Source organism: Brachypodium distachyon, chromosome 2 (genome assembly GCF_000005505.3).
Source record: "Brachypodium distachyon strain Bd21 chromosome 2, Brachypodium_distachyon_v3.0, whole genome shotgun sequence".
Lineage (NCBI taxonomy): Eukaryota > Viridiplantae > Streptophyta > Magnoliopsida > Poales > Poaceae > Brachypodium > Brachypodium distachyon.
Window position 1 is genome coordinate 13,785,903 of NC_016132.3, and position 26,526 is coordinate 13,812,428.

Genomic DNA, 26,526 nt, shown 5'->3' on the forward strand with positions numbered 1-26,526 from the left:
TCACCGTGGGGTGGCTCCGGGCCGCGTCGGGCGATAGCGACCCGGGCTTGACGGCAGTTTCAAAAGGTGTTATAATTGTGACTTCGTGGAGTGGGTCGACGCGTTCCTTCTTGCTTCTTTTTTTTTTTACCAGAGAAGGTTCCTTCTTCCTTGAGTTGTGTACCACCGCCGGGCACTGGAAAGGATTAAGGCTTCTATTGCAGCGCTGGGGACGTATAATTTTTGTTGACCGTTGATTTTTTCTGAAATTTGACAAGCTCAAGCTTATATGAGAAAAATAATAATATGAAATAACATGGTGTCAAACCAAAATACTACTCCCTTCATTTCACAAGACAACTCATAGTCTCGTGTACTCGTAGATTTTTCTCATTTGTTCCACAATAAAACTCATTTTTCTCTTGTTATCTGTACCCGGCCAATAACCATTTACTATTAATCTAATATGAGTGGCTAGGCACGAGAAACGAGAGCTGTTTTGATCTAAATGCACAAAATCTACATGAGGTGTATTTTGGAATGAAGAAAGTATGAAAATGTATTTCACAATGGATCAAATGGTCATCATTTGACACCATAGTTGTTGATGATTTTTGCTATATGTTTAGTCAAACTTTGACAGTTGACAAAAGTTATACGCCATATATTTTGGAAAGGAGATAGTACGTGCGATACATAACCATCTTCAAAAGAAAAGGATTTGAATTCATAAATTGATCAAAAGGTCATGTTCGGTATATTACAGCAAATCCTGGTGTCCCTAGGGGAAAAAATAGCATTTGGAGGACAAAACCTTGGCCATGACCAGCTTAATTCCAGCTTTGCGCAGAAGGATAGATAAATATACGGGAGACCGGCGGAGCTCGTGTTTGTAGGATTGTTGTTGCGAGCTTAAAAAAAAAGTTAATAACGAATTCCGGTTTGGGAACTAAACATAAATTGACGACCTTCTATTGCAGTCCTCGCAGTAGCATCCATAAACGTATATCTACAAGATGTTTGCCATGATCTGTTTCACCCTCTTGGAGATGCTACTAACTTCTTCGCCATTCCTCTTGCGTGCAGCCCTCTGTCCTCGATCAACTCCTCTTCTTCTACGTCCAACTCAACGAGGGAACCAATGAACATACCCACGCCGCAATAGATAGTAAACATAAGGGGGAAATGTCCGAAAAAATCGACGAATACTTTCTTCGCTATCCTCCACCACAACCTGCAAGAGGTCAGTCAGATGAGACATACTAATATTGTAAAAAAGAGAAGAGAAAGAGAGAGCACATATTGTGTTTAAGATGATCATACAATGCGCGGAGAATGCGTATAGCGTCGGCTTGCCCGGGAAGATCATCCTGGGGCAGCTTTTTTTTTTTGAGCGAAACATCCTGGGGCAGCTTTTTTTTTTTGAGTGAAACATCCTGGGGCAGCTGAACGATTTGGCGCTGTGTTGGGCCGGTCCAGTAATAGTAGAGAAAATGGCAGGCGGCCTTGTGTTGGGCCGGCCCAATGAGGTAGAGACTCTTGACGTTCAGGTTCTTCTTTTCTACGTTCATGAGTGGTCGATCTTCGCTCAAAAAAATGAGTGGTCGATCACCTTGACGTTTTTCCTGTTCATCTTTTCTGGTGTTCATCAGTCAAGTCAATGCTATTCCAAGTGCCAACCGAAAATAACTCGTCGTCTGTTGGGCGAACATGCTCGCATTAGGCGTGCGTGCCTGCAAATTTCTGCCGATCTTCTGTTCTGTGGTTGATAATCAGAAACTAGAGGAAAACGTGACATTGGACAGAAGCCATTTGTCCAAGCCATGATCGGTCTCACGACACAAAGAAAAATGACTTGGAAATCAGCAGGTGCGATACTGTAGATAATAAACATGATAGTGCAGCGGAAGTAGATATACTAAGGTCGCAAAAATTCCATCAAGGTATTGTGTTGTTTCAATATGCACAATAACATCTTTTAGCACAGGGATCCTAAGGTGCCAATGGTGATCAGAGGTTTGCTGGGACAGATCGAATCCACACGGAGCTTGTTTCAGCAAGAAGTCTATAAGATGCAGAGCTAGTTTCGCATCGTCGCGAGCCGGTTTCAGCAGGATGCTACTCACGATGTCCAAGCTGAGACTTGTATACAGTAATTAAACGCTGGCAACATTTTCTCACAAGTTGATATTGGACAATGAGTTTTCCAATATGTCGGCGAAATGCCCAGTATGCCTTTCCATTTTATCGCTTTTAACAGTTTTGGCCCCAAATTAGTTGTCCAGGTTTTCAGGGGGGCTTACGGTCAGGAGTGTCATCAATTCTTCACTCCATCACCTGTGAGAATGACATTGTAGGGTTAAACAGACAAAATAATAGTGGGTAGCAAACAATGAAATAAGCATAAGAAAATAGAACCACTTTTCATATTCTGTACGCTTGGCCAAAAGAAAAAGTTCACCTAACCATACAATGCTACGTCAGATTAGACTCGTTGAAGGTAACATATTAGCGAGCGTATAAGAGCTAACAGGAAGAAGTTTACAAAACAATCTGCTTAGATAAAAGAAAATTAGAATTAAGAAAAAAGAATATGTGGCCCGGAGACAAAAACACAATTGTACAAAACTAGCAAGGCTAATCAGCAGTGACATCCATGTCTAGGCTGGTGCAGCCACAAGTTCTCACACGTCAAGGGGATTGACTGCATCTATTTGGCAGACAAGTGGACATTTTGAATCGACTACATACAAGCCATTGGCATGCCTGAATACTTAGAAGTTAAACCCCATATAAGGAGTTTTAAGAATGATTATCGACACTGGACAAGCTAAACAATGAGACGTGCAAAGGTTTGCTTAACAAGCCCAGCACTCTACTCTGACAAGATTCTCATATCAACCTGTATATTCTGACTTATCAACCATCTAAATTAACACATTTTGTCTACTGCGAAGAACTGTTGTAGGGTTGTAGTAAACTAAAATCGTCCGTAAGTAACCTAACAACACTTAATCAGGACCTTCAATAACAAAATCAGGCGCGAATTAATCTGCTACAATATATACTCAATGATGGAACATATCATCCATCATCAAGTTACACACTATTTCTGTAATATTCACTTCCATGCCACATCATAAAAATTCTGTATCAAACTTATGATAAACCTTCCTATGGTACCTACTGAGTTCCCTGTCTTGTTTCCAGACAATAAATACACCAACTTTCCATGAACACTGCTGATGAGCGTGAGAAAACAGATTTTTTTTAAAAAAAATGAAGATGGAACCAGTTCCTGCTATAGCCAAATTTCTCTTAGTTGGCTTCAAATTACATATTTACACACAATTTGAATTAGACTCCATGCAGTACACACACTACATAATAATTGTTCATCAAGTTGTCCCAAAATTCATAATTCAGCTTTAGAAAAAATAAATCATGTTGCTATTGTACCTCCAAGGAAACTAGAAATTAGAGGTAACCGGCTGGTTCCCACCAGTTTTTAAGACCCTGCATATGATCCAATCTACTAGTTGTTAATTTGTTATGTTAATCAAAAGTGTATGTCATAACTATTCTAACGACTAGCAGTATAGTTGGCATCCGCGATTTCCTTCGCCTCAACTATATAATAAGTAGGCACAATGAATTATTTGGATAACTTAACAAACAAATATACATAAATATAAATCTCAAACCCTGCCAAAGACCATAACTCTTTTCCACAATAAAGTGCAGCATACCTCACTGTGGAACGTCAGAATTCTTAGAGACAGCATTCCTTGTGGCATCTTCAGAAGGGCACTCAACATTTGATGATAAAGAGGAACTAGAAGATGATGCCTTGGAAATTCCAACAGGAAATGTCTTCGAACTTTCTTCAGTTGGGACGGATTCACTATGAGGAATAGTTGTCGGACCAGATGTGACAGTGGATGAGATTTTTCCAACAGGAATTGGGGACTCGGATGCCATGTTTCGAGTTTGGCCTGAGATGCCAGAGGTCTTGACAGAAATTGAAGTTTTGTGGGTTCTCGATTGGTTATTTGAGCCAGGAGAGGCCGTCAACCACATAAACCGTAGCATATGCCCTTTACAAGATTTGCCACCAATAAATGCTTTCTCAGCAGATTGCCGCGTTGTGTATGTCACACAAGCCGAGCAACTCAGAGAAGGTTTTAAGGTCATATCATGGTTATGGGCTTCAGTGTCTTCCAGAACAACAGATGAAAGCTCCCCAAATGATGCAAAATGATCTTTCAAGACAGATTCCTGTAAAACAGAAGTAGCTGAGGACATCAGCAATAGAAGAAACAGCTCTTAACCAAGCACATCAAAGGAAACATGAACGATCAATAAAAGTCAGTATAAAGATACATCAGCCACTCCTTTGAACAGAAAACATTATAAGATCTTTTGTTTGAACATGAAAAGACAAGTTGCATTATGTATAGATTTGTTTTGGGACAGTTTTAACAGAGCATGGCTGAGTAAACATTATAAACTTCACATGCCGCTAAATCTTTCATCTCTACTCTCATGAATTCAACTTCTCACTTAACAATACAAACACACGAGTATACCACATAAATGCATGCAAATTCCTGTTCTAAGAATAAGGAAAGAAATCACCATTTTAGGGAACCTCTGCTTAATATGATTACAGATTTACAATAGAAACATGGTCCTGCTACATTAACATCGAACCATGCCAGCTAATAGGTTTAAGAGTGGTGCATCCAAATATAGAAGCTATTAGAGTCGAAGGGATAGAATTTTAGCAGACAAAAAACAATTACCCCAACAAAGCAACAAACAGTGCATGTGGTGATTCAGGATTACTAGCACTACTTGTTCATAACATAAACAGACACGCACATGTAAATGATAGATGCTGCATAATAAGGTAATACACCAGATTATAAGACACATGCATAACTTTGGATCTTGCAGACATCTCTCACAAGCAACAAATGGCAATGCAGTCACTATACCAAAGCTTCTCTTAATGAAAAGAACTTTCATGCAAGTGAAACTTTGGATCTTGCAGACATCTCTCACAAGCCAATATGTCAAATGGATTGCCGCAACAAAATAGCTACTCATATTAAGCATCTTTTTTGCAAAATCGATGTGTCTAAGATCTAGCCACAGAATAATACCCCCTCCTTCCAAATATACAAGGCCTCTCTCCAGAGACACAGGTATGGTTAACAGGGATTTTGGATTTTAGTTTACGCCAACAGAAGTGTGGGATTTTTGTTTGATTAATGATGTTGGAGGGAACAAAAAACTCTCCTCTCTTCCGCAAAATGCGCTCAACCTTTTCTATCCCCGCTAATAACTGCTCGACTCATAACCTTTCGCATGCATGCACTGCAGTTAAGATGGGGCCAGGATTATCGAAGAGATTAGTGCAGGGACGCGCGTGTGTGGCTGCAAATCAAAGCAACGAGGGAAGGTGGCCTTGTATATTTGGACCAGATTTGGAAAGGGGGCTTGTATATTTGGAAGGAGTATATAATAATAATCTCAGGCACTGATATCATTGTTCAAAATGATGGAATCTGGAATCATAGGATCTTGAAGACACTATACCAAGCATCCATCAAACACTATTGCAATGCAAGTGAAGCCCACATGACAATTATACTCCACAGCGAAATAGAAGCTATTTTGTAGAGGGGATCTCATGAGATTTGGCAGAGAATAATAATAATAATCTCAAGCACAGATATAGCAGTTAACAACAGATATAATTTAATTATGGCAACTACTACATTAAGAGCCACTGCTCATGCCTGAATAACTCAAAGATCGCAACAAAGAAACTGACAGTAACCTATTAATATTAAGATAGCACAATATAAACATCTACCCATATTTTCGAGATGTGAGTTGTGAGATTCAAATGATCTAATCTCAAAACATAGGCAGAGAAGAGATGCAAATGATAACATCAAAACAATGCAAAGGCAGATCTCCTTGAATGTTAAAGATGGCAGAAATTAAGCAATAGCAGGTACACTACCTATACATATAATTTTAGTGTTTAGTTTCTACTGTGAAAGGAAAACATGGAACTGTGCTATACCGATAACAGCATCTTTTTCAGTGTTAAGAATATCAAGATGGAAGGACAGGTTAGGTAGTCGACTTACATTTGCAATTTCAGGTGGCAAAGGTGGAAGGATTCTAAACGATGTGGTCCTGTTGTCAAGCTTAAACCTATTCTGTGGCGGTGCTAACAGAGGAGACATCTGCTTCACAGCTACAACTGATTTCTGTGTGGATGTTGGAGCATATTTTGGGGAAGATGAAGCCAACTCCCCAGAAATTTTCTTTTCCAGTGTACCAGCAACCGCTTGTGGCCCTTCTGTCCTAGCGTTCATGGACCTTCCATCTCCCACTTTCCTCACAGCATTGGACAAAACTTCTTTTCCGCCAGCCGCTGCCTGTTTTGCTGAATTTGCCGAACTTTTCTGCATCAGTAAAAACCAGCACATAATGAAAAATTGGTTCAGCTAACAACATAAATTATATATATATATATAGTTAAGAAAATGAATTCAAATTACTATCAGGGAAAATATTAGTACTTGGTTCACATATGTCTCTAACTGGCGGCGTAACTCATCACGCTTCTGAGCTAACATGTCTTGCTTCTTACGAAGTTCTTCCAGCATTTCCAGACTTTCTTGCCTTTTGGGAGCAGGAGGCACCGATGTCATATTGTTTGCAGGCAACGGTTTATGACCTGTACCAGGACCTGATGCTTCAGTAGAAGATCTAGAAGTGGCACTTGGAGCTGTAGATTGAAGATTTTTTCCTCTGTTGGATGAAGATGGTTGAGGTACAGCAGAACTGGTCAGCAGAGATTTAGCAGATATTCTACTCTCTCCTTCGTCAGTAATCCTATCTCTGTTGGCCCACCAAAGCTTTATAAAACGGTTGCCCATCACAGCGTCTGGAGCTTTTAGGGCAGCTTCAGCTTCTACCCTTTTAGAGAACTGGATGAAAGCTTTTTCACTGTTGGATGGAATATAGATATCTATTACTTGACCAAATTTCTGAAAGTGTGAAAGAAGGGCATCCCATCTGTTGCTTTCTTGAGGAATGCCATTTACATAAAGTGTGCGAGATGCTTTGTTAGAGGAGGCTTGATTACTTTGCCGGCCCACATCTCCAAATATTCTTGAATTGGATTGACCATTAGTATCCTTAGTAGAAGCAGGGTTTACTTGGACTGTGCTGGGTGCCATGTCATCATAATAGTCACTTTTTTGGTTTTCAGTGGCACTTGTCGAAATAGTATTAGCTGTTTTACCAGGTCCTGATTTTCTCTTTGATGCTATTCTGCCCCAAACGGAAGACTTTGAATTCTCGGCTGCGAAACCCTGGTTTGCATGCTTCCACCCAGCTTCATGGCTCGAGGTTTCAGCATTCCAAACTCCATCATTAGTATGTGCAAAACCAGCAGAAGATGCTTCAGGCTGTTCATTGTTCCACAGAGGCTGATCAGGATCATATACATCAGCGTCAGCAACAGCTGAAGTAGTGCCTCCATTTAGCTTTAATGCATCATCTGTCACACCAGATTTGATATCTTTTGCAGGAACACCTTTACTGCCTCCTAGGTTTGTTAAGTTAACATGAGCAGTTCCTGCTTCATTTTGGATTCCCAGTCCTGGAGCATTTGGAACTGAGACCGGAAGATTGAACTGTGATAGACTCTGCAAAGTATTTAAGAAACTACTCTATTAAACCTCAATGTTTTGAGCTAAGCACAAAACTCTAACTAGTAGTGCTCGGCTACAGGAACATTGCCTCATATTGCATAAACACAGTACAACAACGTTTTTGTTTTAGAAAGAAATAGCATGACCTAAAAAAAAGAAGCTAAATAAACGACCAGAAAAAAAATCTAAATGGTATGCTGCAGTTTGATCAAAGTGAGATCTGAAATCGTCCTAGAGTTGATAGTACTCATACTTATCCACATGAACCTTGCCTCATATATTGCATAATAACAGTATAAGGTTTAACTTTTATAAAAATAGTAATAATCGAACTAAAGTTAAATGACAACCAGAAAAATGCAACGCTGCAGCAGAGAAGACAGTCCAAGCAAGCAAAAGTTACATCACAGTGAGATCTAAATTCAGCACTCTTGGCGCTACCCATTATGACTTTTTACAGGGTAATGTGAAAAATGTTAATTGCACGTCAGATAATCAGTGCTAACAGCACTCAGACTCGGAGAACAGCTTTCGAGTTTTGAAGCTACAGTTATACAATATAGCATAGCAGCGGTCCTCACGACTAAGAAAATGCAAGTAATAGATCATCATATTGAATGCTGCGACTGAGATTTCCAATCACGTAGAAGGATAAACTGAAGTGCATGATAAAATGCAGAATATTATGTGAAGAAATGGACCAACCTGCATGTCTTCAACAACAATTCTATTTACACCATGCTCCATTGGGCACATATCCCCTCTCAAGCAAAATCCACGCTCCTCGAAGTCTCTACAACGTTGACGAGGCATGCCAAGATCAATTAAAGGAGATATTGCAGGCTGAATAGGGCCCTGCATTCCAAGTGGGTGAATTGGATCCAGCATTCGACTAGGCATTCCAGGCATAAATCCATATGGACCCCATGAACCATTCTGACCACTGCCGCTACTCGGCAACGGAGCGCGCATAAATAAGCTAGGATGTGTTGGTGGTCCTTGTGAGGCCATCTGTGATGCAAAATCAATCATGTCAAGTGTGTTAAATCTTGGGTCATGCTGAGTCCAGGGCGCACCATTACGTCCTCTTCCACGTGACATAGGAGGGCGAGCAGCAGAGGAAGCTGAATGGAAGGACTGGTTCCCTCTAGCTCCCCGACTGTGAGCTCCTGGTCCAGGACGCCTCTTGAATTTTGGTAAAAAGTTCTGTGCATCCCCACGTGAATCAGCTCCACCAGAAGGTTGTCCATTACCAGAAACCATGGCCCTTCTTTTGAAAGGCCTCCCTGCAGCCTGCTCCTCGGTATCCTCATCAAAAGATTGAGGTATAGCCTCTCTTCTTCGGTGCTTGTGATTACGATCATCGTCATCATCGTCGCTAACTTCAAAGTGTTCAGTATCTTCAGAATTTGTGGAATTGTTACTTTCTTCCTTGGGTGATGGAACTTCTATTTTGTCAGCATTCAATGCTGGAGATGTAGTCTCTTTGTGCATCTTCAAGATTAACAAATCCACAGAAATAGTAAACTTTGCAGCTAGATTTCATCAACTGCTTTGATCATCTTCAAGAAGCATAAAGTTTAGATCATTCCTATTGTAAAAACACACGAGTCAGAACACGGAACCAAAGATGAGCAATGTCATGATGAATAACAAAATATAGTGCTAGAACACAGAGAGTAGTAGCATATGGCTCTTCCTTTTGAATCACAATACACAATGATCGATGGTGACTGCACTTTTACAACCATAGGTTGAGAGTATACAAAAACATTACGCTCCATGAATTGGGCATTGCTTAAAAATACAGACTTATGATAATAGGAAGAAACACCTTATTGGAAATGAGAGTAGGATAGGAAAAAAAGTGCACAATTACAACACTGCTAGCCCGTATTTGACAACGGACGCATCATTACTTCAAACCTCTCATCTAGATTATAGAGCAGGATAGGAAAAGGTGCAAATTACAACAAAGCCGGTCCGTATTAGACAACAGATGTCATTACTTCAAAGCTCTTGTCTAGATTGTTTCATTCGCAGTCCAATCAAATCGAACCCAATACCATGTTACCAAGAACGAATATTAAGCATACGATCAAGAAAGTATTGTGCACACAGCAATTACTCATTTCGATTTCCACTATGGTTGGTTGCACGCCAGAAAAATACATAAAGTGGCAAGGGGTCAAACAGCCAGCAAACACGGGACCTTTTTCACGACACGACAACGAACAAAGGGACCTAAGAGAATAATTAAAGGTTTCCAACCACAACCCCATATTCGGCTCAAAACGGATGCGCGGACAAACAAACCTACGTAAGCACTGGGCGACAAAGAAACGGGAAAATCCAGAACATATGTTTGGACGAATAGCCTTAGGGCATGCTCTTCATTGCACACCTCATGTTCATTCATCAATGCCACTGCAATCCAAGCCTCCAACAATCAGGGGCGGCGTTAACTAGTTTATATACGCTACTATAAAATACGTCCAATAATAATTCGGAAAGAATTTCAACCCAGCTGCCCACTGCTTACTCTCCTCATTTTATCCCCCAAAATCCCATTCATCCAGCCCGCCCCAACATGCAAAAAGGCACAACCGGCTGCTAGGATTCCAGGAACACCAATCGGAACGGAAATCAACCAGAGGCAAGCAGCCGCGCGTGCCAGGAGCGGATCTAGAACATGTGCATCCAGAAATTGTGAAGGTCAGTGGGATTTATCTATTTGGGGCTATGCGCGTGTGGTTGGGAGGTGAGGGCTGGGGAGCACGAGGTGAGGTGAGGTAGGGGAAAGGGGATGGGGCTTGACTTGCGACTTACAACGGCTGGGGGAGAGCGCTGCCGTCGAGGAAGAAGACGGAGCGACGCAGCCGGCCGGGGTTAGCTCCGTCGAGGGATAGAGCCGACTGGGGTGGTGGGCGACGTCGAGGGAGAGACGGAGGGGCGCCGCAGCCGGGCGGGGGTTAGCGCCTTCGAGGACGGGGCGGAGAGACGCGGCAGGCCGGGGTTAGCGCCGTCGAGGGGGAGAGCCGACCGGGGTTGAGCGCCGTCGAGGGAGAGAGCCGCCGACCGGGGTGACTTGGTTACGTTCGGATCATTAGCTAATCTAGCTCAGCCAGGCCAGTTGGTTCAACTGGACCATTCGAGGTATGGCCCATAGAAGTAAGAAAGCCCATTCAAGGTATGGCCCATATGAGTTGCACGTTGTCTGGTTGCCTGCAGCAAGCCCACGAGGGTACTCGAAAAAAATAAAACAGAGCATACATCTGTTCTTTTGCCGAGAAATATCGAGATGTGAACAGGGCAACTAGAAAAATTGGCTACAAAGATTTTTAGTGCAACATCTGGTCTTTTTTTTTAACTCAGCACAATATGTTGGATAAATGAAGTCAGATCATTGTTTTAAAAAAAATAAGCGGTCCTTGGTGAATCCTGACTCGACAGCTCGAGGAGTGTCCTTTGGTACATGTATATAATGCAACATGAAATATCATGTTCAAATTTTACCAACTACTTATATTAGCAGTACGAGTTTAGTTAGATGTAAAAGTGACATTATTGAATTTGTATGAAAAATATATTGTAGTGGTATAACTTTTATACGCATATACAAAGTATTTTTAATCTAGTAGGAGTAGTTAGCAAAAGTTTGTTACGGAGTACTATAAAAAAATCACTTTGGTCTTGCATATCGGAAGAAAAGAGTACTTCGCAGGCTCAGCTACATGGGTCCATGATGTGAGTTTTTTTTCTTCCATTCGCTTTGCGGACGCAAGCAAATCGATCTGGATCTCCACCGTCGGCAAGATCATTTTAGCCCCGACTCGCTCGAATTATTTGTTGGGTTGTTAACCAAGGCACAGGCAAGACTTTTCCTAGGAATTTTGGATGACTTTTCTCACCGTGTTGAGTTTCCAACTCCCTGTCTTAGGGCAAGTCCAACAGTTCTCATAAAAATATCTCTTCTATATCTTAAAATAGGGATTCTACTAAAAATATTTTCTCCTAAAAATTACCCAACTCCAGCAGTTCTCCTAAAAGATCTCCCATAATTTATATTTTAAGAATTTTGTGTAACAACCATTTTCTTTTTTTTTCGCGCTGGATTTCCCCCCTCTCCCTCTATTTCTTCCCCACCGAGTTGTCTCTTTTTCCTCCTTTCTTCCCTACCGATTTGTCAGCCTCCTTTCTTCCCCACCGATTTGTCAGCCGTCCCTGCTCCTTCTCCCCAAATCCCGGTAAGCTAGCCCGCCGCTGCCCCCATCTGGCCGCCGCCCGCAAGGCAGAGCCGTTCCCATCTGGCTGCCGCCGCCGCGTGCTGGCCGCCGTCACCCACATCTGCCATCCCAAATCGAAGCAAGAAACAGAGAAAGGAGAATGAAGGCAGGCACGTGGTGGCAGGAGGGAGGCATTCGTTGCTCCTCGCGTGGATAGGGGGGAGGGATCGGGCTCCCCGATCTGTAGGGGAGAAAGAGCTTTGGATCAAGGATGCCGAAATATTGGGAAGGCTTTAGGGGAACTGCTGGACGTTGTTTTTGAGCTTTTTCCCCCTAAATTTGGTATCGGGGAGGCTTTACGAGAACTGCTAGACTTGCTCTTACACCAACAAATAGACTTGTAGTAAACTCAAGTACAAAGTAGGAGTAGCTGGTAATTCCGAAAGACCACCGTGAAAAATGTAATGATGTAGTACTGGAATCTGAAGCCTGTTTGGCCAGCAACTGGTGGCTGAGATGGCTTCATCATGTCTGATCCCATCAGCGTGTATATGGTGCTTTCACGGTTACTGCTTTGGCGAGGCGGCATCGTCTGTGGGAGCTTCAGAGCCCGTAACCGGCTCTACCATCAGTGACAAGTCACCGTGATTGGAGCTGCTGTTTGATCCTGTGGCCTGGTCAGTGCTATCGTTATGAACTTCCGACCTTAACTCGATGGAGTCGCTTGGGTGAGCTTTCAGATCCCAGCTGGGACTTTCTTGACCTTGCTTTTCCCATGGCTGTCCAAAAGCAACACAAGTGTGAGCTGGCGCTAGTTCTGAAGCAAATCATGGGCATCATGTACATGAAGATACTATAAATTCAACGTTAGATGATGCTTATGTCTACTATGTGCATAAATATGTTGTGTTCTCCAACATGATGAGACTAAAAGATTCTAATCCATATTGTTAAAAGTTTGGTTAGCCAGTATTCAAGCACAAACCTTTGGCTTGGGTGCCATACGGGGTTCGGAGATTGGTTGATCAGGGTTTGGAGGTTCATCATTAATATCCTGTGTCACAACAGAACAATAAGGTTACAGAGTCCTCTTGTTGCAGCAATAATAGGAGACGGATATTAAGACTACCTGGATATCATCTGGCCGCTCTCCCCTTTGTATCATTTCCATCACCTGTCAAGTGTTAAGTCCAATATGACAATTTAGAGCTAACTTCTGGTTCAATATCAAAATTTGATCCAGCATTACATTTTTTTTCTCGTACTCACAACACTAAATTCAGAAATTACAAACTATTCAGACTGAATTAAGTTTGATAGAAAAAAAGACTGAATTAAGTTGTCATTTTGCCCTACAATCTCAATGAGAGAAACATAATAAGATGAGCCAGATAGCATAAATCCCATAACATGGTGTACCCAAAGAAGCATGGTTATAATATCCAACACGCATTAATGAATGAATTAATTTTCCATGCCTTACTTTTTGTAGTTCGATAGAAGGAAGAAACATCTATGGTGCATGCCTACAAAGGATGGCTGCAATTGAACCCAGGTTATGGAGCAAGGCCACTTCCAGGTAAGGTAAAGGTAGTTCAGATTTCTGCATGACATCTTACCAGCACAAACAAATGTAACTTACACTAAACTGACGGATAAACAAAATCATGAATAATGCAACACGGAACAGTCGGCAACAATCTACTTTCAGAAAATCCATAGATAATCATCAAAGGCAACCATGAAAGGAAAAGCAGCAGTATGCAGGGATTCAAAGATAGAAGTTGCAGCTGTTCTATGCTCATGCTAGCGTGAGTGCGTGACAGAGAAAAAAATATGCTTGAGATATCTCACCTCCATATATGATTTTGGGTGACGGGGCAACACCGGAGTCACAGTTTCAGGGTTAGGAGTCTCTATATAAGTAGGAAGATCAAAAAAACAAGACTAAGAAGAAAAAAAGTCAATATTTTAATCTCAAAAGGGCTGCAATGGAAAACCTGAAACATCCACACGCTCTGTGTCAATTTCAGCTTCCTGCTTTAGCGAAGAAAAATAGCTAATTTAAATTCTGAACATAAACACCAGCAATGCCTGATCAAGAGTTCGCTGGAACTTATAACAAATATTTGTAATTTTTATCTTACCCGAGTAGTTGTGCAAGAATGGTCAGATACCCCTGATAACAGGAAACACAAGGAAATGCGATTAGACATGTCTTGATGAGGCCATTTAAGCAACACTTAACATAAAACTGAAAGGAGGAAGTTAAGTGGAATGGTCATTTTTTACACATAATTTACACAGAATAACAACAGAGAAACAATCAACAATCTCTAAAGAACCATGATGTCATCAATTTAGAATTAAGCTCAAAAGGCCACCATAAAATTACTAATAAATGGACTACTCAGTCCTCACGTACCCTGAGGTGTGCATGTATCTGAATTTACAGAATTCGAAGGCAGGCTCTGTAAATTACAGAAATAAAATTAAAGAAGTGAACAAAGCCAAAATAAGCAGGGAACTACTCTGAAAATTGTAGTCGGGTACATACTGAACAAGCAAAGAAACTTACTAGTAAACGCCGAAATGCTTCATCGATTTCATCCACAGAGAGGCCCTTGTTTTCCAGGAAAGAACGCCTCTGGACATTAGAAGAGGCTACAACTTTTGGGTGTTTTAGAAAAACAATAGCACTCTGAACCAGTTCTTCCCTCATCGGTTCAGAGTCTGTTACAACAGTCGCTTCACCTTTTATGTCTTCCTGCTCCTTTGTGTGTTGCAAACTATTATGAACAGATTTTGAGCTACCTTGACCTAAAACAAAGACGAAATTAAGTTCAACGATGCTTCGACTTCTCTGTCAACCATTAATTATACAATAGGCATTACTGATATAACCGGAAGAAGGAAGTAAGTACATTGGACAATAGGACAGTCCAGTGTTCTGTGCCTGGTGTATAGAAACATGGGTATCTATCTATGCATAGAAAATGCTACAGAGTACCTAAAATTAGCCCGATACGATTTGCACTAGTCGATCCTTCTAACACGGATGTCTGATTTAGTAAAGCAACACTATTAAGCCCCAAACATATTACAAATCAGGTCGATGCATCAGCAACCTAGACAAGCAGGAATCGATGGGCAGTGCCCTAGTGCCAGTGAACCTAACACTAAGAGCAACTAAAACCCGTCCCCGTATGCTTCACTATTCCGAAATTTGGCAAACATACCCCAAACAAAGGGCTCCAAGCCGTTCCCCATACTTAACTACAGCTTTCCTACTCGAGCCTCTGTGTTCCCCCAATCTATGGACGCCCTAGCAATCCCCATCCGCCAACTGCCGCGGGAAGAGGGTTCATCTCACCTTCTCTTTCCGCCATCTTCTTCCACCTCCTTCGTGCCCCCGCACCGTGCTCTCGCTCTGGAGGTCGACGATCAGGTTCTCCACGCCGCGCCTGAGTTCGATCTCCGCGACGGACGAAGGGAGACCAGGGGGTCGGGGGAGGCAGTAAAGGGACGAAGATGGCGTTGGGTGGGGAGTGGGGAGGGGGAGATGGAAGCTCGAGGTCTGGCCGGTGAGGGGAAGCGAGCTGCCGGTGGCGGGGGGCGTCTGGTGGTGCTGGGAACTGAAGGGGGGAAGGAATCGAACTGACCAGCAGGAAAACGGGAGGAGGACGATTCTGCGTGTAACTGACACGTGGACCACCTAATCCTGGAGCAGGCTTTGACGGGCCGGTATGGGCCGGACCGAGCTGAAGCATATCAAATCCGTCTGATAGCTGCCCGTTAGGCTGTTACACATTTAATCGGCCCATGGTTGTCGGCTTAACTAGAAGCCTTGTTTAGCAAGAAAGAAAGAGGGAGAGCGAGAGACAAGAAAGCGCGAAGGAAGAAGGCAAGAAGCCACCGGAGGGCGGACGGGGTTTTGGATAGCTGCCGATCGAGCTTCCATCTTTGAGCGATTAGACGCGGCCGCTTGATTGGTTCAACCGGAGAGGGAGGAGAGAGATCGATCGACCGGTCGCCGAGGGGAGGGACCAAGGAGGAGGCGAGACCACGAGAGCGGCGGGGTGGATGGGGATTTCCGGGAGCAAACCACATGAAGAGTGGAAGCCGGAGCCGAAGCCGGAGAAGGTGGTGGTGCCGCCCCTCTTCGACGCCCCTCACAACGCCGCCCGCACCAGGTCAACTTCCTGAAAATCCTTCTCCCCGGCTAGGGCTTGTCTCCCCTCTTCTGAATGCTACTGCTCGCGATCGATAAGTACTATCTAGCGTTGATACATATATACATCTTGCGTAATCACATTCATCTCCCTCGGCTCGATTGGGTTTAGATTCGATCTCTGTCGATTTGGATAGGAAGGAATGCTCTGCTTCGGCAGGAAGGGTTGCATATGGATGTCTAGTTCTCTGAATCGTAGAGCGCTGAAGCGACTGATTGATCGGGGTGTTCTGCAGGATGCTAGTGCCAGGGTACGAGCAAGCGTTTGGGAAGCCCGTGCTCCGCGGCCTGTTCGAGGACTATTTCGACCTAGCTGGGAGTGTAAAAGCAGGTGTCGTATTGAAGCTGCTGGAGGATCCTCATTTCGACTTGAGTGCAAATGTATCCAGTCCAGTTAAGCATGGTTTTGTTTTGTTCCTCTTGTAATATTTCCAGATTGTTTACATGCAAGGACATTTCGTTTTCTTCCCTAACTGAATTTCACTAGATGTCTCCAGCTGGCGGGGAGGCTCAGCTTAGGCTGCAGAGGTGGTTGTTGCATAGTTTACCAAAGCTACATCTCCTGTCCTCTTTATGGCATCCTTCGTTATACTGTCTCTAAAGTCTAAACACAACATGACATGACTGAAATTTTTGCAGTGAGGATAACCCCGATACCTTTGTGGACTTTCTTGTGTCAACTTCAAAACTGTAAGCGTGTTTACTGTTTGATGGCCTAAATCATCACCAAATCTAGTTTTATTAAGTAGGTGCATTTATAGCTCTGATTTGTCTTATGATCTGTACCAGCAAGATGAAGCTGAGGTCAAGCGTTTATTCTCCTATGTATGGTATTGGTGCCTTTGGGGCACTCCCCTTGCATCCGGAGAATAGGTAGGCTGTAATATCTTCTGCTGTTCATTATCATGCATGGAGCTGTCGCATACCTTTACGATGTTCAGCTACTTTGTAGCATTAAGAAACATCTTCATTAACAAGATGTTCCTGTTACTGATGTCTAAATATGAATATAAAAACATAAGTGGAAAATTAAGGCTTTCTTTTTGTTTCGCAGCATGGGTTCAGAAGAGTATGGCATCCTGGGTTTACGATATGATTCAGAGAATCTATCAATTGGGGCAACTTTTGTGCCATCTACCTGCAACTGTAAGTGATTACTTATAATTCAAGTCAGGATTTCTTAAATCTTGAAGAATGAAATTAAATAGAATCGACCCAAGTGGATGCCCATCTTAAATTTTAATTGAATCATTTACTTATGCTGTTCTCTAATATTTTCTTATATCCAGTAATATTATAATATACATATATTATCTTTCTTTGCAGCATCCAATGAGGTACCCTATGGTGCATGGTTAGTTGGAAGAATAGGTGGTTTAAGTGCAGGGGCACAATATAAGCCACTTGGTGAGTGTTATTTTTTTTAGAATATGGCTTAGTGAGTGTTACTAAACCTTCTTATCCCCAGAACATTTTTTTTCCCTCGTACTACCCATAAAATTTTGAGGCTGTCGGATATTCTCTTCTGCTGTGTAGATTTTAGAATCCTCTTTTCTATACAATTGGGTGCTCCGTGCCTACATTGATTTACTTAGCATGGAAAACACCATACACATGTGTTGCTGAGAGGTGCTTTCAAATAAAAGGTCTATACAATTTAGCTTTTCGTTTTTGGCTATTGATTTGCAGAGAACGGAAATGTCCAATGCCAACCTTAATCTATAAAGTTTAGTGTGAAAGATAAGTAATAGGGCTTATCGTCCAGTTCCTCTCTGCCATTTTGGTTTCAGATCTAACAGACCCACATTCGCAAGAAAACAACAAATGCATAATAGGAATACTACAGATAAGAATAGTGAGCAGTCATATACATTATTGTATTCCCCTTCATGTTCTTACAAGCAAAAAAATCTGTGATGCTCTAGGATTGTCATTCTATTGAATTCAACTGTTTTTTTTAAAGATCCGTAGATCTGATTCCATCACCAGAAGATAGCATCATAGCAGACTAACACAAGGTTCACCCACCCACATAGTTCAAGAACGTACTTGCCGCACAAAGCTAGAATTCATAAATTGATAACAATTTTACAGACATTTTGTTTTTGTCATGTACTATCAGTTTTGGGTGTGCCAAAAAGTTGATTATCTTGTGTGTTCAATTATTCATATAATACCCCAACAGGTGGAAGCAATCATCGTATGCCTTTTGAGGACTTGAACAACTGGAATTTCGCGGTCAGTTATGGTTTGGGCTCAACTAGCCTTTTGAGTCCTTCATTCAACTTTTCCCTAGAGCTCTTGAGAGATACGCAGGTTTGTTATAGTTCTGTTTCTTGTTATTCTATAAGAAAGCTTCACACTTTTTTGTCACCTTGAATTGCTAAGGTAATTTGACAAGGTTATGTACATTGTACTGGTGCTGAACTGCTGATGAATATTAGATGCGTGAATAGATGTGGTTTTATTCTGATTCCCATGCATTATAAGATGTTACTTTCCCCGTCCCAGAGTATAAGGCATATAAATTTTGTTGACCGTTAAACTCTCTAAAATTTGACCAAGCTTACAGCAGAAGATATTAACATCTACTGTTCCAAATCAATACACTTTGAAAACATATTTCATGATAGACTAGTGATCTTGGTTTGCATTGTAGATGTTGATTTTTTAATATACATAAAATCGGTAGGACTCTAGAAAGTTTGATAGTCAACAAAATTTATACGCCTTGTATTTTGGAATGGACTGAATATCATTTACTTCTTCTCAATGTATGTACTGAGCTCTGTATTTGCCAATGGAATACTCATATATACTTGAGTACATCCATGGTGAAATATGTTACAAAAATGATTGTTGTTTGCTTTATTTTTAAAATTCTTAGATTTTCAGTAAGAAATAAAAAAATTCAGTGATAGTGAAAGATGTCTTATATGTATTCTTTTCTCTTTGTGGGTAACAAGTAACGATCAACTAATTTTTACTAAAAAAGCATTGGATTCTAAATGAAAACTTTGACATCATGTCTAGTATGTAATAACATTTCCTTTGTTGAATCTCATATGTAATAATACTTCCTTTGTCGAATCGAATCTCATACTTTATTGATTTGCAGCTGATCGCATCATTTTATCGGCACCAGGTTGTCCAAAGAAAGGTGAGGGGAGTTTTTTTTTTGACACAGACTGTTTTTATTCTATTATTGGACAGGGGTGGACATCCAGTTCTATTTTATTTCATGATCCATATGGTCCGTTTCTCATTTTCTCAACTTCTACAACTACTAGTATAGGGTCCATGTGTTGCTACAGAACTTAACAAAAGTGCGGTTGAGACAAACTTTCAGAAAAAGTTGTAATATCATATTGTGTTATGACTTATGTGTAATATCACATTATGATACGTGCTGAATTCTGGGAGGGATGATTTGGTGGGCAATAAAACTGATAAGGACAACATATTGTATTGCCTCTTGGGCGATGGACCGTGGCATTGTGTGAAGTAAACCAAGGGGAAGGTGGTTGGTCTCATATGTAAGGAGGTGAGAAGGGAAGGTGACGGACCACCGTCTTACCAATTGCCTTCTTTATAGTAGTAAAGGTATTTTATACTTGTAGGATTTCGCCCATCTATTTATCTCATCAATTTACAATATAAGTTCGTTAAGGATTAGCTTATGTCTTCTTAGAATCTATCTTTTCCTAGTTGGATATATTAATCGGAAAACATGCACATATATTATTGTGTGTCTGCCTGGTAATTCTCGTCCTTTTGGCTAGTTGAATGTGTAAGTGCTAGCACTTCAAGTGCATCGTAGCAGTGGTGCGTGCCGTGTATGTGCTGTAAAGAAAATGGTTGCAATATTTGATATGAGGATGTGATACAGTTTTTATTCTCCGGAAAAATGTTGAACACATACTAAATTTGATTATATCATTATACGGAGTAGATATTTATGTTTTCCAAAAGTCATATGACATTTGGCATGCTAGTGGAATGTGGAGTAGTCGTGACATAATGCACACAAATAATGAAATTAGGGGATGTCGCGATCAACCAGCAAGCTACAGTTCCTCACAAAAAAAAAACCAGCAAGCTACAGTTAGCAGAAATTGCTTTTCTGAAATTAATTGAGTGCCAGTACGATTTTTTAAAATTAGGCATCTCATTTTAACACAAGAATTGTTAAATTGTGACCGAATCTGCACTGTGTGTGTCCATCAGGTGAAGTTGTGGGGCGAGGGAGATAAAATCACAAACTACATTGATTTTGGGCTTGAGCTAGAAACAAGGTAAGCCTCAAATGAAGTCATATTTTCGCAGCTTTTCATCAATTCAATTTGAGTAGCTTAATTCCATCTTGTATGATCTTTAGGGTGGATAAGGACAAACCAACAGACAATGCTGACAATTCCTCATTGCAGTTAGCTGCCAACTGGCAGGCTAATAAGAACTTCCTAATAAAGGTCAGTTACACATCTTTATTAATTATGCCTTCATAGTATCCTGGTTAAATAGTGGACGCTGTGCACATCCTCCCGTGTTGATCTCGTTAGGATCACACAAATTCGTTCTAAATCATGTGGTAATTGAACTATATATTTGTGAAATTATTGCAAAAAGTTCTTGCGAATAATTAGTTTCTACCACATAGTTCAATACCTTTTGTTACGGGAGAGATATCATGGTCAAGTGTGCAAATTATACGTCGATTTCAAGAGAGGGGGTTACCTTCCATTTTATATTAATAGAAACCAAAGATACCTTAATACAGACCACATGACTGCTTAACCGCTACAAAGGGCTATTTGCGAATACATTTAAAACAGGAATCCTTCCAAATTGCTCAGATCCCAGAAAATTTCTGCTAACCCCAACTGTCACTAGACGCCTAGTCTCTCCTGTAAATTTGTGCAGCCAGCCATCGCAGAGTTTGGAAACCTCCATAGGCAAACCAGGGAAACTAAAAGCGCACTTCATAACATTCCAAACAAAACAGGCAAAGAGTCTCCTCACCAACCTCTATGCTGCAAATTATCTTTAGTCAGAATACTTCCGCGAATTACCAGCCACAAAAATATCTTAATTTTCAGAGGAACTTTGATTTTCCACAAGACCTTCTGTGGAAAATAAGCATTATTCCACATACTAACATCATTATCAAAGGCATGTCAGGCCAAGCATCTCTTCCTTGCTGGCCAGGATCAAGGAGAAAGCAAGACTTTGGGTGAGAGCAAACTTCATCTTTCCTTTGAAATGAAGCACAAGGCTCTTCCATTTTCTTGAGCAAAAAATATCGTTATCAAAGTAGATTTCATATAAAATAGGATATTGAATATTAAGAGGTACATAACCTAACCGCCAATCCTTTCAGAATCTTATGCCCCTCCCATTTCCAATATTTTTATAATAACTACTGAAGAAGCTATCCTTAATTTGTAGTAGACCAGACCAAAACAAGGAGTTCTATGTTTATTCCAGAAATACATTTGTCTTATAGCATACTCCCTCCATTCCTAAATGTAAGAAGTCCTAGCTTTATCCTGAGTCAAACTTTTAAACTTTGACCGAATTTGTAGAAAAATCTAGCAACAAATATGACTCAAAATTAGTTTTATTAAATCCATCATGATATATATATGTTTTTTCATACTATAATTATTTCATATTCAAAATGTTTATGCATTTTTTATAAACTTGGTAAAACTTTAAGAAGTTTGACTTAGGACAAATCTAGGACTTCTTACATTTAGGGATGGAGGTAGTACTTACTATTTGAGAGCAGCACCTGCCATAAGCCAGGGTTCTCAAATTTACAAATCCATTTGCCCAGGGGTGAGCCTGATTCATTATCTCCAAATTTAGAACTCCTAGCCTGATTACATATTTTTTCCAGGCAACCGAATGAGATTTCCTAATCCCTCAATCTTGTTATAACATTTTAGCTCGAAAAAAATCAAACATTTTCCCACCCCCCACGGCACAGGTAATGAATGATATCATATAAAGTGTGCATATGATGCACCGAAATTTGGGAGTGCGATGTAATTCCTTGTACCCAGATTGACGTATTTATGTATTCCATTGTTGCTAATATTCAGGTTTCCTTTCTAAATAGGGAAAGCTAGGTCCCTCCAAATCTTCTGTAGCTTTGGCGTTCACGTCTTGGTGGAAACCTATGTTTACATTTAGCGTCACAGGTTTGAAAACCTTCAAATTCCTTGATATAATTTATGTTCGCATGAAAAGCATCTTTTACTTCCTGTCAGACAAAAAAAAAAGGCTTCCCCACTATTGCACATAACAATCGGGTCTTATTTGAATATATACATACATATGGTAAGGGTCCTCCCTTCTGTGTTTCTTGAAAAAAAATGCTAAAACATAAATTCTCTCGGATCAACGAATAACGGTTTATCAATTGTTTTTGGTGTTTCCATGAGAATAATTCATTATTTATTTGCTCTAGCTATGTTGCTTTCTTTAGAATTGCTACAACCTCTCAGATCGGTTAGTGAATGTTTTTAAACTTAGCACTCTGGATATCCCGAATTGAAGATCTCATCTTGTTGTTTATTCTGCCAATTTGTTACAGTTCCCTATCATTGGGATGCTTCTTTCTACGTTTGAAAAGTGAAAACTGTACATTGCTGCATTTTAGTGAAGTAGACAGAGTCAACACATAGTAATATCAATTATAGTGATGTTATACATACAGAAAGTCTCACTACATAGACCTTTCTACATGACAAGACCCTTTTTTTAACTGTAAATGGTCTGAACTCTGAAGTACTCACTGATGGCTATCACAAGTTCATAACAATGATTCCTGTATACAGCCGTGAATGATCATTCCAAGGATACCAGAGCATATGGATTTGGAATTCATGTCAACGATCTTGTTAAGGAGCCCATGTTCTGATGTTGAGCTGTTCGCAATGCAATGTGCATCACGACCTACAAGTAAATCCTCTGCTCATGAGCCTACCCAAGTCAATTGTCAATAATGCTGTACTACCAATAACACTTTGTTTGTTAATCTTAATTGAATGCAGTTGTGCGGTTTTGACACTAGATAAGATTGACTGGCCGGGCACCAAATGTTTTTGCGGGAGCACGGGAAGAAGCGTGCATGTTCAGAACAACCATTGATTTGGAGAAACTACATACTATGACCATTTCGCACCAGCATTACGTATTGGCAAAATATTTCTGGACAGTGGGGCAACTGCGGCTCAGCTAAAATGATTTACTTTGCCCATTTATAGGCTACAGCCATTTTCTTGGCTTTAGATTACAGCTAGTTAATTAGCGATTCAACATGATGATCACATCCAACAACATGTCAGCAAAGTCAGTTTTGTCTTCTAACTAAATGAATATCTGGAACATGCTTCGTGATCTGTGAGCTTAATACGCGATTGTAGTATGAAGTCATTAGGCTAGTCATAGTGCAAATAACTTGGACAGTAACATAGATCACAATTAGACATTTTGATGACATGACATGGCAATAAATGAAAAAAAAAAAGGTGGTAACTAGATATTTTATCATAACATCACACAAATCAAGACAAGATGAGTCCACAAGACAATTAATGACATAATGCATGACACCACACGTAAGTTACTAACGCAAGATGTTCTTTGGGACCATGGTTCGGCTGCATCAGGGGTTGGATGCCGTCCAGCTGTCGCTTGCGGATCCGCGCTAATGTATCCCATTGCTAATCCCGCCCAGATTAGTGATAATCGTGTTACAGGAAGGCTGAACCGGCCGACATGGTGGCTGCTGCTGCAGACGCAGCAGAGTAAACTATTAGACGACTGCTTTGTACATGAATTTTTACCGACTTTGATATAAAACAAAACTGCAGGACACTTCCCTTTTTTTTAACATGCGGACAGTGGATGTATTTGTGCCTAATCTAGTCAGAACCTAATTCTTAAGTATTTTAAACTTTCAAAAATACGAATTATCTTTCCCATTCTTTTTTTTCAATCTACAAACACACGGTCACAGTACACAATCCAGAGTCAAACCTTGTGTCTACAACACCACATTCAGCGGATTTGAGAAGGCAGTATAATCCATACATCAAAATCAGACACATTACAAAATGAAAAAAAGAAAGGAACTGTGATCGATTAGGCATCTGAAAATGGGACCGCAAACAAATCAAGGAATTTATACCTATCTAAAAAATACGGACCGTTCTCTTCACCGTCGTCTGTCAAACTTTCCAAAAAATTGTGGCCCCCCAAGATTTCATGTATATTAGGCCTACTAAGCCGGCTGACCCGTTTCCTGCACCGAATTGGACTGGAACTCCACAAGGGATTCCATCACCAGTGGGATCGTTACGAGAGTCGGGCAACAACTCCGAATCTGAGTACGGACCGTTCCCTTCACCGTCATCCATCAAACTTCCCAAAAAAAATGTGGGCCCCCCAAGATTGCATGTATAACCAAATTGGACTGGAACTCCGCGATGGAATCCATCACCAGCGGGATCGTTACGAGAGTCGGGCAACAATTCCGAATCTGAGTACAGACCGTTCTCTTCACCGTCGTCTGTCAAACTTCCCAAAAAAAATTATGGGCCCCCCAAGATTGCATGTATATTAGGGCTACTAAGCCGGCTAGCCCGTTTCCTGCACCGAATTGGACTGGAACTCCGCGAGGGAATCCATCGCCAGCGGGATCGTTACAAGAGTCGGGTAACAACTCCGAATCAGACAAGAAAAAAAGGGATATTTGGTGATCGTTAAAGAAGAGCAAAGAGAGGTTTTGATGCATGTTTTTGAATGTATCATTTATTTTGTTGTTCTGTTGCAACGCACAGTCATTTCAGCCAGTGAAGAACAAAAATTTGTAAGGTGCTGGGCGGGGGCCACAGATGTAAAAATCAATTGGGCTATGGCAGGAGCAGCAGTGCGTGTCAGCAAAAACGGCTCAGGAATTCAAAATATATTATGTACCGCCTGGGGCACTACGCTAAGCGGCCGGGGATTAGATGAACGGGCGCACATCACAAGTCTCTTGTTACTAATCACTATGGAGGCAGTAAGTTAGACTAGTAACATATGCATGTTACTATTCTAAGTTACTCCCCACTATGATCAGCCTTAATCAAGCCACGGAACTAACACATATTGAGTAGGGATCAAATACATTGTGCACGAGTTAATGGAATTTAGAGGACATTTAATAGTTGCGGTACATCACAGAAATTGTATCAAATTTCTATCCACGCCTTAATGGTTGTACTGCATCGAAGATGACATGGAATTTGGGTGCTTGGAATCTTTTATTCATGAAAATTGTATGGAACTTTTTTTGGTTCATCGGTTTCACTCCTGTGGTTGAAATTTGTTCTAATATTAATCCCATCCAGTTAACTATGGATCAATGCTAATGTGAAGAATCGGGTTATCACAATGTTTATTATGATATAAAAGTAACAAAAATGTGCATATATGATACCGATTTTTTTTGAAACATTTTAAAATTAGAAACTACATAATGATTAGGAATTTGGAGTATATTTCCCGCACACAAAAAAAAGGTCAAATGCTCAAGATCTTTCCACCCCGGACATCTCCTCAAGGCCCTATTTATTTGGGCTTCTGTTTCAGCTTTTGGTGCTTTTAGCAATCTCAAAAGCACTTCTCTCATTTACACATGAAGCTGAGAAGCACCTCCGGACGTGCTTTTGGTGCTTCTAGCTGAGAAGCCCGTCTGGAGGTGCTTCTCAGCTTCATGTGTAAACGGAAGAAGTGCTTTTGAGATTGCTAGAAGCACCAAAAGCTGAAGCTGAAGCCCAAACAAACAGGGCCCTAATCTTCTTCCTAGTCGCCACCCTGATGCCCTCATAGCCCTCATAGGCCTCACGCCCTTTATCTCTTCTTCTCGCAACGATACAATGCCGTCAACCCTCCAATGTCTCCCACATCAACAAATCCAGATGCCATGCCTCCTTCCCGTCCGACTTCTTCCTCTCTTACAGCGCGCAATCATTCACTTCCTAAGACTAGTCAGTGAACGTTTGCTCTTTAATCATGCCTAATAATACGGGCCTAAGCATACTACAACTATGCTCTTGCAGCTACCCAGGGTAAACAAAAACACCGTTAAACATCAGACATCTCCACCTTGTAGGCTTGTAGCCAGCTTCTTCAGCAAGAAAACGATAATTAATTAATCAACAAGAAAATTACGAAGACGTCGATCTTAGGCTTCTTTAGCGAGACAGTATATCTCCAGTACGCCTGCTTGATTTTGTAGGCATAACCTGGGATATCGATCGATTTGAGGAATTAAGGGCAGGAGGAGAGGAGG

General features: G+C 41.1%; 3 protein-coding genes across 7 annotated transcripts; 1 reads left to right on the forward strand and 2 right to left on the reverse strand.

The window, feature by feature from the left end:
* Nucleotides 1–1,857: 1,857 nt before the first annotated feature.
* LOC100829287 (zinc finger CCCH domain-containing protein 27) lies at nt 1,858–10,826 on the reverse strand. 2 transcript variants are annotated; one of them, XR_730372.3, is made up of 7 exons: nt 10,554–10,826; nt 8,430–9,315; nt 6,585–7,718; nt 6,147–6,467; nt 3,729–4,257; nt 3,439–3,495; nt 1,858–2,316 (listed from the first exon to the last, which is right to left on the reverse strand). XR_730372.3 is itself a non-coding variant. In XM_010232690.3 (6 exons), exons 2-5 carry the CDS (start codon nt 9,216–9,218, stop codon nt 3,730–3,732), a joined length of 2,772 nt encoding a protein of 923 aa, XP_010230992.1. In that variant the 5' UTR covers nt 9,219–9,315; nt 10,554–10,825; the 3' UTR covers nt 1,858–2,316; nt 3,729. The 2 variants fall into 2 exon arrangements, 1 of the variants encoding a protein (XP_010230992.1); XM_010232690.3 differs by lacking the exon at nt 3,439–3,495 and having other exon boundaries at nt 10,554–10,825.
* Nucleotides 10,827–12,305: 1,479 nt separating this feature from the next.
* On the reverse strand, nt 12,306–15,582 carry LOC100839386 (peroxisomal membrane protein PEX14). 2 transcript variants are annotated; one of them, XM_010232691.3, is made up of 9 exons: nt 15,324–15,582; nt 14,529–14,770; nt 14,376–14,421; nt 14,098–14,129; nt 13,951–13,990; nt 13,805–13,866; nt 13,080–13,124; nt 12,936–13,004; nt 12,306–12,729 (listed from the first exon to the last, which is right to left on the reverse strand). In XM_010232691.3, exons 1-9 carry the CDS (start codon nt 15,337–15,339, stop codon nt 12,517–12,519), a joined length of 765 nt encoding a protein of 254 aa, XP_010230993.1. In that variant the 5' UTR covers nt 15,340–15,582; the 3' UTR covers nt 12,306–12,516. The 2 variants fall into 2 exon arrangements, with proteins under 2 accessions (XP_010230993.1, XP_003565861.2); XM_003565813.4 differs by having other exon boundaries at nt 13,951–13,987; nt 15,324–15,578.
* Nucleotides 15,583–15,750: 168 nt separating this feature from the next.
* LOC100839992 lies at nt 15,751–23,598 on the forward strand. 3 transcript variants are annotated; one of them, XM_010232692.3, is made up of 14 exons: nt 15,751–16,143; nt 16,418–16,584; nt 16,679–16,709; nt 16,821–16,871; nt 16,971–17,054; nt 17,236–17,327; nt 17,508–17,588; nt 18,367–18,497; nt 19,300–19,341; nt 20,409–20,476; nt 20,560–20,650; nt 22,303–22,384; nt 23,024–23,147; nt 23,240–23,598. In XM_010232692.3, exons 1-13 carry the CDS (start codon nt 16,034–16,036, stop codon nt 23,104–23,106), a joined length of 1,113 nt encoding a protein of 370 aa, XP_010230994.1. In that variant the 5' UTR covers nt 15,751–16,033; the 3' UTR covers nt 23,107–23,147; nt 23,240–23,598. The 3 variants fall into 3 exon arrangements, with proteins under 3 accessions (XP_010230994.1, XP_024315906.1, XP_010230995.1); XM_024460138.1 differs by having other exon boundaries at nt 16,418–16,574; nt 16,669–16,709; XM_010232693.3 differs by having other exon boundaries at nt 16,418–16,562; nt 16,669–16,709.
* Nucleotides 23,599–26,526: the final 2,928 nt, after the last annotated feature.

Coding starts and splice junctions, on each gene's coding strand:
- LOC100829287 (XM_010232690.3), bottom strand. CDS start 9,218: ATGCACAAAGAGACTACATCTCCAGCATTGAATGCTGACAAAATAGAA. Junction 6,468..6,584: donor TAGAGACATATGTGAACCAA/GTACTAATATTT, acceptor TTACTGATGCAG/AAAAGTTCGGCAAATTCAGC. Junction 4,258..6,146: donor TGCCACCTGAAATTGCAAAT/GTAAGTCGACTA, acceptor TCTGTTTTACAG/GAATCTGTCTTGAAAGATCA.
- LOC100839386 (XM_010232691.3), bottom strand. Junction 13,867..13,950: donor AGAGCGTGTGGATGTTTCAG/GTTTTCCATTGC, acceptor CTACTTATATAG/AGACTCCTAACCCTGAAACT. Junction 12,730..12,935: donor GTATGGCACCCAAGCCAAAG/GTTTGTGCTTGA, acceptor GCTTTTGGACAG/CCATGGGAAAAGCAAGGTCA.
- LOC100839992 (XM_010232692.3), top strand. CDS start 16,034: ATGGGGATTTCCGGGAGCAAACCACATGAAGAGTGGAAGCCGGAGCCG. Junction 17,589..18,366: donor GGCACAATATAAGCCACTTG/GTGAGTGTTATT, acceptor ATACCCCAACAG/GTGGAAGCAATCATCGTATG. Junction 20,477..20,559: donor GGGCTTGAGCTAGAAACAAG/GTAAGCCTCAAA, acceptor TATGATCTTTAG/GGTGGATAAGGACAAACCAA.